Below are 19,399 nucleotides of genomic sequence, written 5' to 3' on the forward strand. Positions count from 1 at the left end.
CCTGAAGAACTGAACAGAGCTCTCTGGCCACACCCACCACAAGCCTCTAGCGATTCACCAAAAGCAAACAGTCCACTTATCTATAGAGTCATAGTACAACAAGAAAAGCTGCCACTGTAGAAAATAAAAAAGAAGAAACCAACGAGTATCTCCACAAATGCCAAACAGCAAACACAACAACTGAGGAAACAAGAACAAGGAAGAAAACATGACACTCCCAAAAGAACATGACACTTCAATACAAGATTATGAAGACGATGAGATAGAAGAAATGCAAGAAATGGAACTCAAAAAATTTATGATAAGAATATTTAGAAGTAGTAAAAAAGAAATGCATGAACTACTGAAATCCATGAAGGACATGAAAGAAAATCTCTCTCATGAAAATGAAATCTTAAGAAGGAATCAAAAGGAAATGAGGAATTTAATAGAAGATGAAATTAAGATACTGAAATCAAAATGAAATGAAGAATTCAATAGAACAAATAAAAAACACAATTGAGGGCCTTAAAAACAGAATCAGGCAGAAGAGAGAATGTCGGACTTAGAAGACAGAGCACAGGAAAGTATGTAGTCAAATCAAAGATGAGAAGACGAAATCAGAAATCTAAGAAACATTGTTGGGAATCTACAGGATTCTATTTAAAAACCCAAAATTCAGGTTCTAGGAGTTCCTGAAGGCATGGAGAAAAAGGATTAGAAGGGCTTTTTAGTGAGATAATAGCAGAAAACTTCCTGGGTTTGGAAAAAGAAAGAGACATCCAAGTACAGGAGGCACATAGAACTCCCAATAAACATGACCAAAAGAGATCCTCACCACGACACGTGGTAATTAAACTTACCACAGTGAAACATAAAGAAAAGATCCTAAAATGTGCAAGAGAGAAACGTCAGATTACTCTCAGAGGATCTCCAATTAGACTCACAGCAGACTTCTCATCAGAAACCCTACAGGCTAGGAGGAAAAGGCAAGATATAGCCCAAGTACTAAGAGAAAAAAACTGCCACCCCAGAATATTATATTCTGCAAAGCTCTCATTTCTGAATGAAGGTGAAATAAAGACCTTTCATAGCAAACAGAAATTGAAAGAATTTGTCACCACTCATCTAGCCCTGCAAAAGATGCTTAAAGATGTGTTACACACAAAAACACAGAAACACAGCCATCAATACAAAAGAAGGTAAAGGAATAAAATCTCTCAGTAAAAGATCACAGGAAGTTCAAAGTATATATTAGAAATATCTTTGGGAAAATGGCAGGGCAAAGTCACTACTTATCAATAGTCACATTGAATGTAAATGGCCTCACTCTCCAGTTAAAAGACAACAGACTGGCTGAACGGATTAAAAAACAAAACCCATCTATTTGCTGCTTACAAGAAACACATCTTTCCAACAAAGATCCATACAGACTGAAAGTGAAAGGTTGGAAAAGATATTCCATGCCAACAGAAACCAAAAAAGAGCTGGCATAGCAATCTTAATATCAGGCAAAATAAACTTTAGTACAAAAACTGTTAAGAGAGACAAGGAGGGGCACTATATAATGATTAAGGGTTCAATTCAACAGGAAGATGTAACTATTATAAATGTATATGCACCTAATTACAGAGCTATTTAAAAGATATGCTAAGGAACTTAAAGGGAGACTTAGCCCCCAATACAATAGTATAGGGGGACTTCAATACTCCACTTTCAGCAATGGACAGATCAACCAGACAGAAAATCTACAAGGAAACAGATTTAATCAGTAGAATAGACCAAATGGATCTAATAGATATCTACAGAACTTTTCATCCCACACTTGAAGAATACATATTCTTCTTAGCAATGCATGGAACTTACTAGGATTGACCATATGGTAGGCCATAAAGCAAGTCTCAGCAAATTCAAAAGAATCAAAAATTGAAATCATACCATGCATCTTCTCAGACCATAAAGGAATGAAGATGGAAATTAGTAACTCAGGAATCTCTAGAGCATATGCAAACACAGACACTAAACAAAATGGTCCTGAATGAACAGTGGGTCATAGAAGAAATCAAAAGAGAAATCAAAAACTTTCAGGAAGCAAATGAAGACAACACCACAACATATCAAAACTTATGAGATACAGCAAAACAGTGTTAAGAGGAAAAGTTTATAGCAATAGGTGACTACATCAAGAAATTGGAAAGACACCAAATAAATGAGCTATCAGTGCATCTCAAGGATCTAGAAAAACTGCAGCAAACAAACCCAAAACTAGTAGAAGAGAAATAATTAAAATTAGAGAAGAAATCAACAGAATTTAATAAAAAACTCACAGAAGATCAGCAAAGCAAATAGCTGGCTTTTTTGAAAAAATAAACAAAATTGACCCACCACCAGCCCAACTAACTAAAAAAGAAAAGACCCAAATCAATAAAATCTCAGGGAAGAGTTAGGGAGAAAACGGCAGAGGACACCCTACGCAGATTGGAGGAAAGAGCAGACGTATGTGGAGGGTGTGGACGTGACCTATGTGGAGGGCATGGACGTGCACAACTCAGGAACCCAGCAGCCGAGAGCCTCCACACCACTGCTGCAGAGTGAGATGAGACCAGACCATGGCAGCCCAAGCCACTGGCAAAGAAGCTGCAGGAGAAGCCTAGAGGGAACCAGGCTTGGAGCCTGTGGGGGATAGGGCGCCTGCCAAACTAGAGGAGAAAAAAACAAGGGGGGCACGTTTTCCCTCTCCCCAGTCACCCTGCAAAGGCATCCTGTAACAAGCTGACAGAGAGCAGGTGCCATTTTGGACATACGTACCAGCTGTGCCAGCCCGTGTCCACGCCCAGCAACCAGCCAAGTGGAGACTCCTGAGTCTGGTGGGGAGAACAGACAGGGGGCTGGGTGCTTGTGACTGTGGGAGGCTTGTGTGCCCGGACTGTGAAAACACTGAGGATGCATGGGAGGACGTGGGGTATGGCTAGGACTTCGGGCAGTCACTGTGGGAGGTTCCACATGACCAGGGCTCCCTGGGTACCTGGCGAGGGACATTGCTGGGGAACCTGAGCTTACACTGAGGACTGAACAGATCCTTCGTGTGGTCCTTGTGGCAGAGTACACAAATAATATATTGATGGGGGCTTGAGCCCAGGCACTGGTCTCCTCCAAGGAGAGGAGCTTAGCTGAGTCTACACCAACAGACAAGAACAAACCTCCCCTCTGATTAAAAAATAAATAAGTAAAGGAGATTTACCATGCCAATTCTGGGTTTGTCACCTCAGACACGCCCTTCACACTGGAGCACTGAACAGAGCTCCCTGGCCACACCCACCACACGCCTCTAGGTATTCCCTGAAAGCAGACACTCCACTAATCCACTCAGAATAGCCTGAAGATAAAAGCCACCACAGCAAAAAATAAAATAAAATAAAAAATAAAGAAGAAATTGATGAGTATCTCCACAAATGCAGAATAACAAACACACTGATTCAAGGAACAAGAATAAGGAAGACAGCATGACACCCCCCAAAGAACACAACACCTCAATACTAGATTGAGAAGATGAGGAGGTTAAAGAAATGCCAGAGATGGAATTCAAAAAACTGATCATAGGATTACTTACAAGGGATCAGAAGCAAATGTACAAACTAATGAAATCCATACATGACGCGAAAGAAAATTTCTCTCACGAAATTGAGATCTACATTCTTCTCAGCAGTACATGGAACCTTCTCTAGGATTGACCACATACTAGGCCATAAAGCAAGTCTCAGCAAATTCAAAAGAATTAGAATCATACCATGCAGCTTCTCAGACCATAAAGGAATGAAGTTGGAAATTAGCAACTCAGGAATCCCTACAGCATACGCAAACACATGGAGATTGAACAACATGCTCCTGAATTAACACTGGGTCATAGAAGAAATTAAAAGAAAAATCAAAAACTTTCTGGAAGTAAATGAGGATAACAGCACAACGTACCAAAACTTATGGGACGCAGCAAAAGCAGTGTTAAGAGGAAAGTTTATATCAGTAGGTGCCTACATCAAGAAATTGGAAAGGCACCAAATAGATGAACTTTCAATTCACCTCAAGGATCTAGAAAACCTACAGTAAACCAGACCCAAATCTAGTAGGAGAAGAGAAATAATTAAAATCAGAGAAGAAATCAACAGGATTGAATCCAAAAAACATTACAAAAAAATCAGCCAAACGAGGAGCTGGTTTTTTGAAAAAATAAACAAAATTGACACCCCATTGGCCCAACTAACTAAAAAAAGAAAAGACCCAAATCAATAAAATCAGAGATGAAAAAGGAAATGTAACAACAGACACCACAGAAATAAAAAGAATCATCAGAAATTACTACAAGGACTTGTATGCCAGCAAACAGGGAAACCTATCAGAAATGGATAGATTCCTCGACACATGCAACCTACCTAAATTGAACCAGGAAGACATCGAAAACCTAAACAGACCCATAACTGAGACAGAAATTGAAACAGTAATAAAGGCCCTCCCAACAAAGAAAAGCCCAGGACCAGATGGATTCACTGCTGAATTCTACCAGACATTTAAAGAAGAACTGACTCCAATTCTTCTCAAACTATTCAGAACAATCGAAAAAGAGGGAGTCCTCCCAAATTCTTTCTATGAAGCCAGCATCACCTTAATTCCTAAGCTGGAAAAAGATGCAGCATTGAAAGAAAATTACAGACCAATATCCCTGATGAACATAGATGCAAAAATCCTCAATAAAATTCTCACCAATAGAATGCAACAACACATCAGAAAGATCATCCACCCAGACCAAGTGGGATTTATCCCTGGTATGCAGGGATGGTTTAATGTACGCAAAACAATCAATGTGATACACCACATTAACAGACTGCAGAAAAAAAACCATATGATTATCACAATAGATGCCGAGAAAGCATTTGATAAAATACAACACCGGTTCATGATGAAAACTCTAAGCAAACTGCGTTTGGAAGGAACATTCCTCAACACAATCATGGCAATTTATTAAAAACCCACGGCCAACATCCTATTGAATGGGGAAAAGTTGGAAGCATTTCCACTGAGATCTGGTACCAGACAGGGATGCCCACTCTCACCACTGCTATTTAACATAGTTCTGGAAGTTCTAGCCAGAGCTATTAAGCAAGAAAAAGAAATTAAAGGGAAACAAAATGGGAAGGAAGAAGTCAAACTATCCCTCTTTGCAGATGATATGATTCTTTACTTAGAGGATCCAAAGAACTCTACTGAGAGACTATTGGAACTCACAGAAGAGTTTGGCAAAGTAGCAGGATATAAATCAATGCACAAAAATCAACAGCCTTTGTTTACACAGACAATACCACAGCTGAAAAGAACTTTTAAGATCAATCCCATTCACAACAGCCACAAAAACAATCAAATACCTTGGAATAAACTTAACCAAGGACGTTAAAGATCTCTACGATGAGAATTACAAAACCTTAAAGAAAGAAATAGAAGAGGATACCAAAAAATGGAAAAATCTTCCATGCTCATGGATTAGAAGAATCAATATCATTAAAATGTCCATTCTCCCAAAAGCAATATATAGATTCAATGTGATACCAATTAAAATACCAAAGACATTCTTCTCAGATCTAGAAAAAATGATGCTGAAATTTATATAAAGGCATAGGAGACCTCGAATAGCTAAAGCTATCTTGTACAACAAAAACAAAGCTGGAGGCATCACAATACCAGAATTCAAGATGTACTACAGGGCAGTTATAATCAAAACAGCATAGTACTGGTACAGAAACAGATGGATAGACCAATGGAATAGAATAGAAACACCGGAAATAAATCCAAACATCTACAGCCAAATTATATTTGATCAAGGATCTAAAACCAATTCTTGGAGCAAGGACAGTCTATTCAACAAATGGTGCTGGGAAAACTGGATTTCCACATGCAGAAGCATGAAGCAAGACCCCCACCTTACACTTTACACAAAAATCCACTCAACATGGATTAAAGATCTAAACCTATGACCCAACACCATCAAATTATTAGAGAACACTGGAGAAATCCTGCAAGATTTAGGCACAGGCAAAGACTTCTTGGAAAAGACCACAGAGGCACAGGCAGTCAAAGCCAGAATTAACAAATGGGATTACATCAAATTGAGAAGTTTCAGCTCATAATTGATCATAAAGATAGGATTAAGTGTCAAAGGGATCACATAAACAAGACTAGTGTCTACTAATACTAACTGATAGAATTAAAAAGGAGAGAACAATCCAACATGGGAAGTGGGATACACGGCAGACTCATAGAATGGCAGATGCCCTAAACAGCACTCTGGCCTCAGAATCAATCCTTAAGGCATTCAGATTTGGCTAAGAAGCCCATGAGAGTTTCTCAGGCATGGAAAGCCAAGAAACTGTGGCAAAAAAATGACCTAAATGAAAGATCTCTGTGAGTGAGATCCCAGCGGAAAGAACAGGCCATCAAAGAAGGAGGTACCTTTCTCTGAAGGGAGGAGAGAACTTCCACTTTGATTATGGCCTTGTCTAAATAAGGTCAGAGTTTGTGAACTCAAGAGACTTCCATAGCCTTGGCAGCTCATGACAAAAGCCTTGGGTAATTACTGACGTCATAAATAGGAGTGTTAATTGTTAAATAAACAACAGAAGTCACTGTGCACTTACTCCCCATGTAGGATCTCTGTCCTTAATATGTTGTACTCAAACAGTACTTTAAACTTTGTGTATCTGTGTGGGTGCAAACTGTTAAATCTTTACTTAGTATATATTAAGTTGGTCTTCTGTATATAAAGATAATTGAAAATTAATCTTAATGAAGAATGGGATGGGAGAAGGAGTGGGAGATGGGATGGTTGCAAGTGGGAGGGAGGTTATGGGAGGAAATGCCGCTATAATCCAAAAGCTGTACTTTCGAAATTTATATTTATTAAATAAAAATTTTTAAAAATAATTAACATGGGGCCGGTATTGTAGCACAGTGGGTTAAGCAGCTGCCTGCGACGCAGGCATCCCACATGGGTGCCAATCTGAGTCCTGGATGCTCCACTTCCAATAAAGCTTCCTGATCAAGCACCTGGAAAAGCAGCAAAAGATGGCCCAAGTGCTTGGGTCCCTGCACTCACATGGGAGACCCAGAAGAAGCTCCTGGCTCCTGACCTCAGCCTGGCCCAGCCCTCGCTCTTACAGCCATCTGGGGAGTGAACCAGTGGATGGAAGATCTCTGTCTCTCCCCTTCTCTCTCTGTAACTCTGCCTTTCAAATAAATAAAGGAAAAAAATCTCAAAAAAATTAACATGGAAATTGGTCATGTGCTAGTGATATCCTTGAGGTACCTGATAGAAATTAATGTAAACATATTTTGGAAAAAAACTGTGACCTGAGCTGCGTGAGAATGATACATGACAAAGATCTGCATGAAGATGAATTTCCAGTCAAAAATAACAAAACAATTCAGTAAATACAAAGCAGTGTTCTCAATAAGGCTAAGGATTACATAACCACTTTATGTAACAGAAGGAGCTAAGAGAGAGCACAACATAACGATGTTTAGGATAATCAATCAGAGGAAAGGAAACATAACAAGAAAGAAGAAAATGGGAAAAAATAGATTGAGGGATGTAAAATAAACAACAAAAAAGCAAAGTCACAGACATCTGCTGAGATTCTCATCAGATTAGATGCAGCTGGAGGGAGAATAAGTGAAATGGCAGATCTGAATCCACTGCCCCGGATCTGGAACAGAGAAACGAGAGAGGGAAACTTGGAATGAGAGGTTACACAAAGATTTAAAAAAGGTGCTGTAGCAGTGTATATCAGGAGCTCACAGAGAAGCTGGGAAAGACAACACCCACAGACGACAGGTGCAGTAACAATCACCAAATCCTAGCAGCGTAAAGCAACGCCAACTTGCACTTGCAGTTTAAGGTGAGCATTCTGATGCTTGCTGCACTTGGCTAAAATCAAGGTCTCAGCGAGGCTGCGTTCCTGGAGTGTTTTTTTTTTTTTTTTTTTTTTTGACAGGCAGAGTGGACAGTGAGAGAGAGAGACAGAGAGAAAGGTCTTCCTTTGCCGTTGGTTCACCCTCCAATGGCCGCCACAGCCGGTGCGCTGCGGCCGGCGCACCGTGCTGATCCGATGGCAGGAGCCAGGTGCTTCTCCTGGTCTCCCATGGGGTGCAGGGCCCAAGGACCTGGGCCATCTTCCACTGAACTCCCAGACCACAGCAGAGAGCTGTCCTGGAAGAGGGGCAACCGGGACAGAATCCGGCGCCCCGACCGGGACTAGAACCTGGATTGCCGGCGCCGCAAGGCAGAGGATTAGCCTAGTGAGCCGAGGCGCCGGCTCCTGTAGCTTCTAAGGCACAATCCATTTCTTGCCTTTAGCAGTTTCCAGTTGTCACCCACCTGCCTCGGCCCACGGCCCCTTCCACCACCTTCAACGGCAAGCAGTGGCCGGCTGAGTCTTCCTCACTTCATGTCTCTCTGACGATGACGATGATACCTCCCTCTTCTATTCTTAAGGCTTCTGTGTCAACACAGTCTCATCCAGATGAGACAGGACAATGTCTTTATCTCAAGGTCAATGGTTAAGTGATCTTAGTCCCATTTTGCTATGCAACTTAACATATACACAGATTCTAGGGATTACGATGTGGACATCTTTGTGGAGGGGGTTTTACTCTGTCCACCACAGACCTGAATCCCAGAATACCCCAAGAACTATAACAAGGGGTGCATGTGTGGTGCAGTAGGTTCAACTGCCATTTGGAATGCCCACACCCCCATGCCGGAGTTCCTGGTATCAAATTCCAATTCTGCTTCTGAGGCAGCTTCCTGCCAGTGCACCTGGGAGGCAGATGATGGCCCAAGTACTTGGGTTTCTGCTACAGACACACAGATGGAATTCCTGGCTCCTGGCTTCACACTGGCCCAGCCCCTGTGTTGCGGCCATTTGCAAAACAAGGCAGTGATGAAAGATCTGTCTCTGTCTCTCTCTGTAACTCTGCCTTTCAAATACATAAATACATCTTAAAAAATAAAAAGATAAAAACTGACTATAAAAATCCTAACACTGGCCAGTGCCGTGGCACACTTGGTTAATCCTCTGCCTACGGTGCCAGCATCCCATATGGGCACCAGGTTCTAGTCCCGGTTGCTCCTCTTCCAGTCCAGCTCTTTGCTGTGGCCCGGTAAGGCAGTGGAGGATGGCCCAAGTGCTTGGGGCCCTCCACCTGCAAAGGAGACCAAGAGGAAGTACCTGGATCCTGGCTTTTGATTGGTGCAACGTGCCTGCCGTAGCAGCCATTTGGGGGGGTGAACCAACGGAAGGAAGACCTTTCTCTCTGTCTCTCTGTCTATAACTCTGTCAAATAAATAAATAAAAGGCCGGCGCCGCGGCTCACTAGGCTAATCCTCCGCCTTGCGGCGCCGGCACACCGGGTTCTAGTCCCGGTCGGGGCGCCGGATTCTGTCCCGGTTGCCCCTCTTCCAGGCCAGCCTTCTGCTGTGGCCAGGGAGTGCAGTGGAGGATGGCCCAGGTGCTTGGGCCCTGCACCCCACGGGAGACCAGGAAAAGCACCTGGCTCCTGGCTCCTGCCATCGGATCAGCGCGGCGCGCCGGCCGCAGCGCGCCAGCCGCGGCGGCCATTGGAGGGTGAACCAACGGCAAAGGAAGACCTTTCTCTCTGTCTCTCTCTCTCACTGTCCACTCTGCCTATCAAAAAAATAAATAAATAAAAATAAATAAATAAATAAATAAATAAAAAGAAAAATCCTAACACTGACACTGCCTAAACGTGATTGCGGCTGTTCAACAAGGCAGAGCTGTTGGGCAAGGCAACAGTATTACGTACTATGACAGGAAGAATGACTGGAGACAGCATTTGGGCTATTCTGTTCAAAGGTAGTGTAGCAGTAATAAGTACATTTAGATTTTGCTATACATAATTTAAAGACAACTTCCAAAATGCATGAACTACAATGCATGGGGGAATTACAGAAAGCCCCCTCAGTTCATCCATCGGCGGTCAGGAAAGGAGAGAAATCAGTGCAGGAAGCACGTGGGGACAGAGAGCGAGGCGTGGCACCCGTCTGGACGGAGCTCAGAGCCTAAGAGGGCGCGGCCTTCAAAGGCCCATCAGTGACGATTCCACAGGCACCAGGGGAGATCCTACAGGAGCACTGCTTCTTAGGTTAGGCGTTTGAAAGAACTCTCACTTAGTAAGCACACAGAAATCCCAGGTAGCACATCAGGTCCCTGCCACCTAATATTTTACTCCCAACAAAATTCCTGTGAGGCGCAGAATGGAATCCCAACCTTGCAGGGGAAGCCAGGAGGACTCAGAGGTGCACGGCAGTAAGAGGCAGGACCCGATTCCAAGCCTGCTGCGGCAGCCCCTCCCTCCAGGATGACTCAAATATGTGGATGGATTTGAGTGAGAAAGAGGGCCAGGCCCTCCACACCTGTGCCACTGCACACCAGCAGGTGTGAGCCACACGGATTCATTCTGAGCGTCACAAAAGCCAGCAGGCCACGATCTCGTGGGCCCTTTAATCCACCTGCCTCCAGAAATAGACACACGCTCTCCCATACATGGACTCCGTGTCTCTCAGAGGCAAATCAAAGAAAATCCTCCTCCAAAGAGACGAGCCACAATTCCCCGTCCGAGGCCGACTGGCTCTTCAAGGAGTAAAAAGCAAAACCAGACAAAGCAGCCACCCCCCTTTGTGAATTAAATCTCAAATACATTTGTGTTTTATTGATAAGATAAAGTACAAACTATACTTTTCAGAAGTTGCATTTCATTAGTCAACGTCCCTGAGCTTTTCTGGTGCTGAGAACTCCATCTGGACAGGAAGCTGGGCTTCCACCTGCTTGAAGATCCTCACATTTTAGGATGGAGCTGGTCTGTGTGCAGCAAAATGTGCTCAAATCAGGCTGCACCGTTGTACCTTCTTAACAGAATACACTGCCCACACGCACTTCTCAATAGTAACTTGTTACAGCCTACAACAGGTCAGTCCCCTGTACCCGCTCTGTGTCCTGGGAGGCTTCCAGCACACAGCTCTCTAACAAATGGTTGCAGACGGCTCTGCGTTTCCAAGTCCTAAACACATCCTTTACATTTATTGCCCTTGTTATGTGCTTTCTGGCTGCCACCTGCTTTTAGCGCCTGCTGGAGAGAACATGCTCTCTGCACGACTTCTAGATTCCGGTCTACATGAGGTCTGGACCAGGTAACCGCATTCATTAGGACGGGGCGTCAAGAGCAGCAGGTCTGGGCCCCTCTCTGCACTTTGCTTCTATTTGCTGAGATCCACGCACCACGCCCAGCTCGAGTGCAGCAGCTTTCAGAGGGACACCCCCTGCTTTCTGAGCCTGGATGCAAACCCCCCGTTCTCCTGACCATTTCAATCCTTTTCATGATGCTTCCGACGAGAGCCCTTGCAGAATTCACATATCCTCACCTTAGCGGTGACAGACCACTCGCAGACGGCTTAGGTTACAGAGACCACAGCTCTGGCTCTGGGGGAAGCCAGCTACCACGCAGGGAGCAGCCTGACAGAGAGGCCCACATGACAGGGAAGGGACACCTCTGGCCAGTGGGGACTTGGGCCTGCCAACCCCTTCTTGGGTGAGTTTGGAAGTGCACACCCCACACCTGCCAAGCCTACTGATGAGACCGCAGCTCTGCGGCTGACTCTGCTTCGGGCGGAATTGCACTTCCAGTCGCTCGTTCTGCCTGCTTTATGGAGAGTGGACTTCAGGGTGGGAACCACAAATGTGGCGGACTCACTGAGGCTGGCACAGTAGCCCAAAGGGAGAACACGGTGACCTGGAGAGCTGCAGGCATCTTTCCAATAAGTGAACTGAGGGGCTGGCGCTGCGGTGCAGCAGCTTACGGTGCTACCTGTAAGATCCACGAAAGCAGGCCCTTCCAGTTCCTCCACTCTCGGTCAAGGCTGGGTCTGCAGGGGTCACTCAGGGGCCTCTACTCCATCTGAGCAAGGACAGGGGCACTTATGGAATACCCTCTGCATGCTAGACACTCTGCACACGTGGTCGCCAATCTCATACGGAAGACACTGGGTAACTTCTACAGACCAGAAAGCTCAGAGAAGCAGGTCACTTCCCATGGAAACTGGTGGGAACGGGATCCGAACCCAAGTCTCCTGGACCCCAAAACCTGCCTTCCTGGTTTAACGCTGCCTCTGCATTTCAGCAGAATCTTTGTGTCGGGCTCTGTTACCCAGCCAGCCTGCTCGCCCACGTGGACAAGCCACTTTGGCTGCTGAAACAGAAGAAGACACCAGATCAACCACCTTTTCCGTTTTCCCCCCAACGCTGGAACCGACTGACACTGGTTAGCAGCACAGCTCCTAACTAGCCAAGCCCAAGCCCAGGAGGTGAGGCCCCGTGCACCTGCAGCAGGTGGAGCACGCGTGTGTTCCCCGATGAGGAGGCCGACAGTAAACAGAAGCGGAGTGAGTTGGGAGGCTCCACCTTTCTTTGATTTATTGAAGGAAAATACTGTGCCTTCCTAGAGCATGCTTTTCCAAAGTAGTGAAATAGAAAAAAGTACACGAATAAAAATCCGTCTCAGGTGGCTGTGTCACTAGGAGCCTAAAACAACAATGTCTTCAGGAGTGTGAATGCGTAAGGAGTTGCTTTGGGGTAAACCTGGGCTCTGGACTTCTCTGAACCCCACAGAGAGGTCTACACAGTTGAGGACCCAGGGGGTGCGCCCGCTGCAGGTGGAAGAGAGCTCTTAGTTCTTGTCACGGTAAGAGGATGGTGACAAGCCACCACCAGCCCCACAGACTCCAAGGCTGAAGTCACGGCTGCTTCAGCTCAGACGGGAGGAAGTCAGTCATCCGACTGCCAGGCCACAACCCCGCAAAAGACCTGCAGGCCGCACAAGTCATGACAGGGAGAGACGCGGATCACACGGTCAGGGGCATGGCACCTCCACCCCACCCACTTCCTGGGCCGCGGCAGTGTGGGCAGGCAGTCACCCTGGACTGGGTCCCCCAAATACCCTGTGGTTAACCCTCCTTGCTTCCACTGCTTCTTGCGGGACACTGCGAGGACAGATGGGTTCTGAGTCCCCAGCTCCACTGAGCCGGGCACGGGGCTGCGGGAGAGCCAGGGAGGTGGGCCACAGCAGCAAGGGCGTCGCCCCCATGACACTCGCATTCGGGAACTGTGAAGCCTGGCCTTGCACCTGGACGTCCTCCTCTGTAAGCTGAGGTTGTAGCGACCTCACAGGGGCGCTGGCAGATCAAGGGGTGCAAATGAGACAAGTGTACCTCAAAACACTCATGGGAAATGGACTTAAAAGCTTATTTTGCGCCGCGGCTCACTAGGCTAATCCTCCGCCTTGCGGCGCCGGCACACCGGGTTCTGGTCCCGGTCGGGGTGCCGGATTCTGCCCCCGTTGCCCCTCTTCCAGGCCAGCTCTCTGCTGTGGCCCAGGAGGGCAGTGGAGGATGGCCCAAGTGCTTGGGCCCTGCACCCCATGGGAGACCAGGAGAAGCACCTGGCTCCTGCCTTCGGATCAGCGCGGTGTGCCAGCTGCATCACGCTAGCCGCGGCGGCCATTGGAGGGTGAACCAAAGGCAAAAGGAAGACCTTTCTCTGTCTCTCTCTTTGTCCACTCTGCCTGTCCAAAACAAAACAAAACAAAAAACACCTTATTTTGCTGGGGAAAAAATCTGAAATCATGCAACTAAGAGTTCTTTATAAAGGAAAATGTCTACTATGAACCAACAGTCACGGATTTCAAGTTTCTTAGTACTAAAATACTCTTAGCTTTCAACTAAATTTATGACCTTTTCCCCAAAAATAATAAAAACATAATTTATTCACCACAAATGTGCAATAGCAATTGCCTAAAAACACAAAATAATGCTATAAAAATTTAACACCAATTAACAAATGGAACTATAAACCACACTAACATGTCAATATTCAAAATCAAGATGTTGAATATTACCAAATTAAAGGTTTAATGCAAAAACAACCTAAATTCCATCCAGAAATTTAGTCTAGACATTAACAAGCTGATTTAAAAAGTCACATCAAAATTCACAGAAATTGGAATAGCCAAAAGAACAAGAAGAAAATCAAAAGATGAACAGCATTTGATTTTAAGAACTACTAGGAAGCTATAATCATCAAATCTATAATTAGTTGTTTTTTCCTCAGGTGATTTTTTAGTCACAGTGATTTTGTTTCTTGTTTTAATTCATTTACAAACTTTTGAAGCTACAAAGCACTGAGAAATGCTGCTCGCTGTCATTTTTTAATTTATTAAATTTACTGCTTTCCTATCCTGTCCCTGGCGGGTTGAGGAAGAGGGAATGACTCCATGTTTCCCACATCTGTACCATCAAGAATTTCTCGGCCGGCGCTGCGGCTCAATAGGCTAATCCTCCACCTAGCGGCGCCGGCACACCGGGTTCTAGTCCCGGTCGGGGCGCCGGATTCTTTCCCGGATGCCCCTCTTCCAGGCCAGCTCTCTGCTGTGGCCAGGGAGTGCAGTGGAGGATGGCCCAAGTGCTTGGGCCCTGCACCCCATGGGAGACCAGGAGAAGCACCTGGCTCCTGCCTTCGGATCAGTGCGGTGCGCCGGCCGCAGTGCGCCAGCCATGGCGGCCACTGGAGGGTGAACCAACGGCAAAAGGAAGACCTTTCTCTCTGTCTCTCTCTCTCACTATCCACTCTGCCTGTCAAAAAAAAAAAAAAAAAAAAAAAAAAAGAATTTCTCATGGCTCCCCCACTGGTTCTGCATTTTGGTGATGCTGCCTGCTTAATCACATTAAGTCCTCGTGGTCTGCCTATTTTATTAGCCTAAGAAATAAGCATGCTTCACATGTACAAAGTTACATGGAAATCTTCATCAGCACTATTAAGAAAATAAAAAGACAACCTACTTTTTCAAATTGTGCATCTGATGGGATCCGTTATCCAGAACATACAGAGAGGGCTTAAAACTCAGCAATAAAAAGAGCAAAAATCCACTTAAAAATAGGGAAAGGACTTAAATAGACATGTGTCCACAGAACTGAGACAAACATCCACATGCATCAGGATGGTCAGTGTTATTAGTCAGCAGGGAACTGCAAATCAAAACCACCAGGAGGGGCCTGCGCTGTGGCGCACTAGGTTAATCCTCCGCCTGTGACGCCGGCATCCCATATGGGCGCTGGGTTCTAGTCCCAGTTGCTGCTCTTCCAGTCCAGCTCTCTGCTGTGGCCCAGGAGTGCAGTGGAGGATGGCCCAAGTGCTTGGGCTCCTGCACCCGCGTTGGAGACCGGGAAGAAACTCCTGGCTCCTGGCTTCGGAATGGCGCAGTGCCGGCCATAGCAGCCATTTGGGGAGTGAACCAACAGAAGGAAGACCTTTCTGTCTCTCTCTCTCTCTCTCACTGTCTGTGAACTCTACCTGTCATATTAAAAAAAAAAAAAAACCCAGGAAACACTCCCCTCACACTCACTCATGTGGCCATCATAACAAAGAGAAGACAAAAGCAAAGGCCACTGAGTTTGCTGGGAACTGGAGCCTTTGCACACTGCCAGAGGGAATGGCCAGTCCTCTAAGGTCAAACACAGAGCTACCGAGTGACCCGGCAATTACAGGAATTCAAACATAGTCAAGAACATTTTATTAGGAATAAGGACCATTTCCAAGAAAATTGGGCACACACCTTCACATAAAAACTTAGACATGAATTTCTTTAGCAATCAATTCATAATAGACATAAGTAGAAATGGCCCAAATGCCCATCAACTTGTAAAACTGATTCAAACAATGTGGTCTAATATTATCCAGCCGTAAAAAGAAATGAGGTAGTGACACCTGCTATAAAAAAGATGAGCCTCAAAAACATGCTAAGTGTGAAAGGAGGGAGACAAAAAAGGCCAAGCATCGTACGGCTGCTTTCTAAGGGCTGTACAGAATGGACAAATCTACGGATTCAGAAAGCAGAGCAGCGGTTGCCGGGGCAGGGAGAATGGGCATGACTGACTGGATAAAGGTGTTCTTCCAGGGGCAATGAAATGTTCTGGAATCAGACAGCGGTAATGGTTGTACAACCTTGTGGAAACAGTGAAAACCAATGAACCATATGTTTTAAAAGGGTGAAACTTCCGGTATGTGAATTGTTTTGCTAAAAGCATACCTGAAGGTACTTCAAAGACTTTATGGGAAAAAGGAATTAAGACACAAATTTATTCTGGTGTTTAAAAAAAATGAAATTTATGCAGAGTTTTTACATGATGCATATTTTCCACTAACTTTTTGAAGACCCTGCACATAAGTGAACCGAGTGAGTACCATTCTATCTCCAGCAAAGAAATGTGACTTGGTGACGACAGTGAAGTGTAGCTGGAAAGTCCGAGACAGGATGCTTCGATTCCTGGGCCTGCCCCCAACTCTGAGACCAGCACTGGGTCGCCAAATATCCCCGTGACCCACGGTCTATAAAAAGGGATAACATCATGATCTGGTCATAAAGACCAAATGGGATCATGTATGCAAAGTGATTAGCCAGTTGCGTCCAGCAGTCATGTTTTAATGAATGCATTATTTTCTCTGGCTCCCTGATGGAACAACAGAGAAAGCTGATGTCCCCCTCTGAACCAGAGGGGCGCCTGGCTCCCCACAGCGCTCCCCAGCCCAAGCCCCTTTACCTCGGGTGTCAGCGCGTTGTTGTCTGAGGTCTGGCTAGACAGCAGGATGTGCGTGAACCCCTCTTCCTTCCGCACGACGATGTCTCGAAACCGGCAGTTGCTTTCATTCTGGCGGACGCTGTACCTGAGCCTCTTGTCAAAGACGTAGTCCTTCTCCGTGTCCAGCTTCCGCTTCACGGGGCTGTGCAGGTTCAACGCCCCATTGGTCAGAGCCGAGCCTTCCAAAATCAGACAAACAAAATGAGAAACTGGCTGGGGGCCCCATCCCAGAAGAACACGATCAGAGAAATGTTGAGATTTTCCCAGGGAAAAGCCGAGATGTGGCTGGGACCCCCCACCCCGAGCACCCTCTGTCCTGCTGCAGTGGAGAGCCCAGGGCTTAGCAGGTGCTCAGGAAAGGCCCCCCCCACCCCGTCCTGATGCCCTCTCCCCCACACATGGGCCTGCAAGGCTCAGGCTTCTGCTCAGATTCCTTATCAAGGGAACCAGTGACCCCCCAGGAGGCAGCCCTGTCTGTCTGAGGACCCCTCTGACAGCCAGAGCAGCACTAGGCCCTGCGTGCCCTGCACTGTGTGCACAGCCCCACCCTAAAGCAGTCCAGGGCACTGTCCCCTTCAATATGAGGACCTGGGAAGCGGCTCTGGGCCCCCAGTGCTTCCTTAGCATGGTGAGCACCGAGCAGGCAGGGTGCTTGTGTCTCTCCTTGCCCTTCCACAGCTGTGCCTTTTTCTGTTTTCCCTGTTAGCATCCTCAAATGGCCACAGTGCCCTGGCTGAAAAGGCGTGGAAACGAACAACAAAATGACCTAGGTTTCTGACAGCTGCCAACCAGCCTCCTCCCAGCTGCAGACACCAGGTACTCTAAGAAAGCACACCCAAGTGCCAGCCCCAAAGCCCCATCCGAAGCCGGCCTGGGAAGTGGCTCAACTCCGGCCAAGAAATAAACAGATAAAATGCAAATTACCAGTATCAGAAATGAGAGGGGTCATCCCTATTGACCCTGTGGACATTGAAAAGGATAATAAAGAAATACAATTAGCAACTGTGCCCATTTGTTTGGTAATCTAGATGAAATGGGCCAATTCCTTGAGAGTCAAAACCTCTGAAAATACACACAGGAGACATGCATCAACTGAACAGGCAATCAATAATTAATCATCTCCTAAAAAAATTAACAAGACGAATCGTAGCAAACAGTTATGGAGGGAATCAGACCAGTTCTCCACAGTCTGGTCCAGATGAAAGAATCAGCACAGGTACACAGAGCGGGTCCACCATTTCAGATGAACCAGAGTCATCACCGCACCCACAGGCAGAAGCAACCGGCGATTGTATCCGCTGCTGCAGAAACAGCATCCGGCAAAATCCAACAGAGGAGAGCGCGCGCCTTGAGAGAGGACATCTAGGAAACACCCACAGCCTGCACGGCGCTGAGCGGTGAGAAGCCGAACGCCAGCAAGCCCACAGAAACCAAGCAAAAGGTCCTGGGATCCTCAAAGGGGGAAATAAAACTGTCTTCTGGCAAGTACAAAGCATCAGAAGAAAGAACAGCCACTTGTGGGAATAACAAGTAAATGCAGCCAGGCTCCGGGATTCAAGGTCAATATGCAAAAGACAGTGGGTTCCCCACAGGCCAGCAGTGAGCAGCTAGAATTTTACAGGTACAAAACCACACTATTTACAACAGCACCCCAAACGGAAAATGCTTGGGGAATAAATCTAATGAGATGAGTCCAGAATCTACATGTGAGAAACCACAAAACCATGATGAACAAAATCAAAATAGATCCAATTAAATGAAGAGATAATCTGTGTTTATGAATTGAAAGGCTCATTTTTTAAGATTTATTAATTTATTTGAAAGGCAGAGTTACAGAGAGGCAGAGGCAGCGAGAGAGAGACACAGAGGTCTTCCATCTGCTGGTTCACACCCTACGTGGCCTCAACAGCTGGACCTGCACCAATCCCATGCAGGAGCATCCTCGAGGTCTCACATGTGGGTGCAGAGGCCCAAGCATTTGAGCCATCTTCTACTGCTTTCCCAGGCTACAGCAGAGAGCTGGATCGGAATTGGGGCAGCCAGGACCCAAAACGGTGCCCATATGGGATGCGTCACTGCTAGGCGGTGGCTCTACCCATTATGCCACAGCACCAGCCCCTTAATATTTTTTTTATTTTTCATTTATTTGAGAGCCAGAGAGAGCTCCCCCCCCCCCCCATTGATTGTTTCTTTCCCCCAGAATGTCCACAGTAGCTGGGGTTGTGTTGGGTTTGCAGCCAGGAACCAGGAATGCAATCCTGGTCTCTTATATGGGTGGCACAATCTAATTCCTCAGCCATTACCACTGCCTAGCTGGGTCTGCACTGGCAAGAAGCTGAGTCAGGAGCTGGAGTCAGGAAATGAACCCAGGTATTGACCATGGCACACAGACACCTTACTGCAGACATCAAGGGCAAACTATGGGGCCAATGCCATGGTGCAGAAGACTAAGACCTGGCCTGCAGTGCAGGCATCCCATACGGGCACTGGTTCGTGTCCTGGCTGCTCCTCTTCCAATTCAGCTCTCTGCTATGGCTTGGGAAAACAGTGGAAGATGGTCCAAGTGTTTGGGTCCCTGCACCCACCTGGGAGACCCGGAAGAAACTCCTGGCTCCCGGTTTCAGATTGGCTCAGCTCCAGCCATTGTGGCCATTTAGGGAATGAACCAGGGGA

General features: G+C 46.2%; 1 protein-coding gene across 1 annotated transcript in view; it reads right to left on the bottom strand.

Moving 5' to 3' along the window:
- The window catches only part of CDYL2 (chromodomain Y like 2), a 207,617-nt gene that overhangs the window by 25,375 nt on the left and 162,843 nt on the right, over positions 1-19,399 (bottom strand). Inside the window, exon 3 of the mRNA XM_051847320.2 lies at positions 16,688-16,905. Within this exon, the coding sequence (XP_051703280.1) occupies positions 16,688-16,905 (218 nt within the window). The remainder of the gene's footprint in view (positions 1-16,687; positions 16,906-19,399) is intronic.

Source organism: Oryctolagus cuniculus, chromosome 18 (genome assembly GCF_964237555.1).
Source record: "Oryctolagus cuniculus chromosome 18, mOryCun1.1, whole genome shotgun sequence".
In the NCBI taxonomy this organism is placed as follows: Eukaryota; Metazoa; Chordata; class Mammalia; order Lagomorpha; family Leporidae; genus Oryctolagus; species Oryctolagus cuniculus.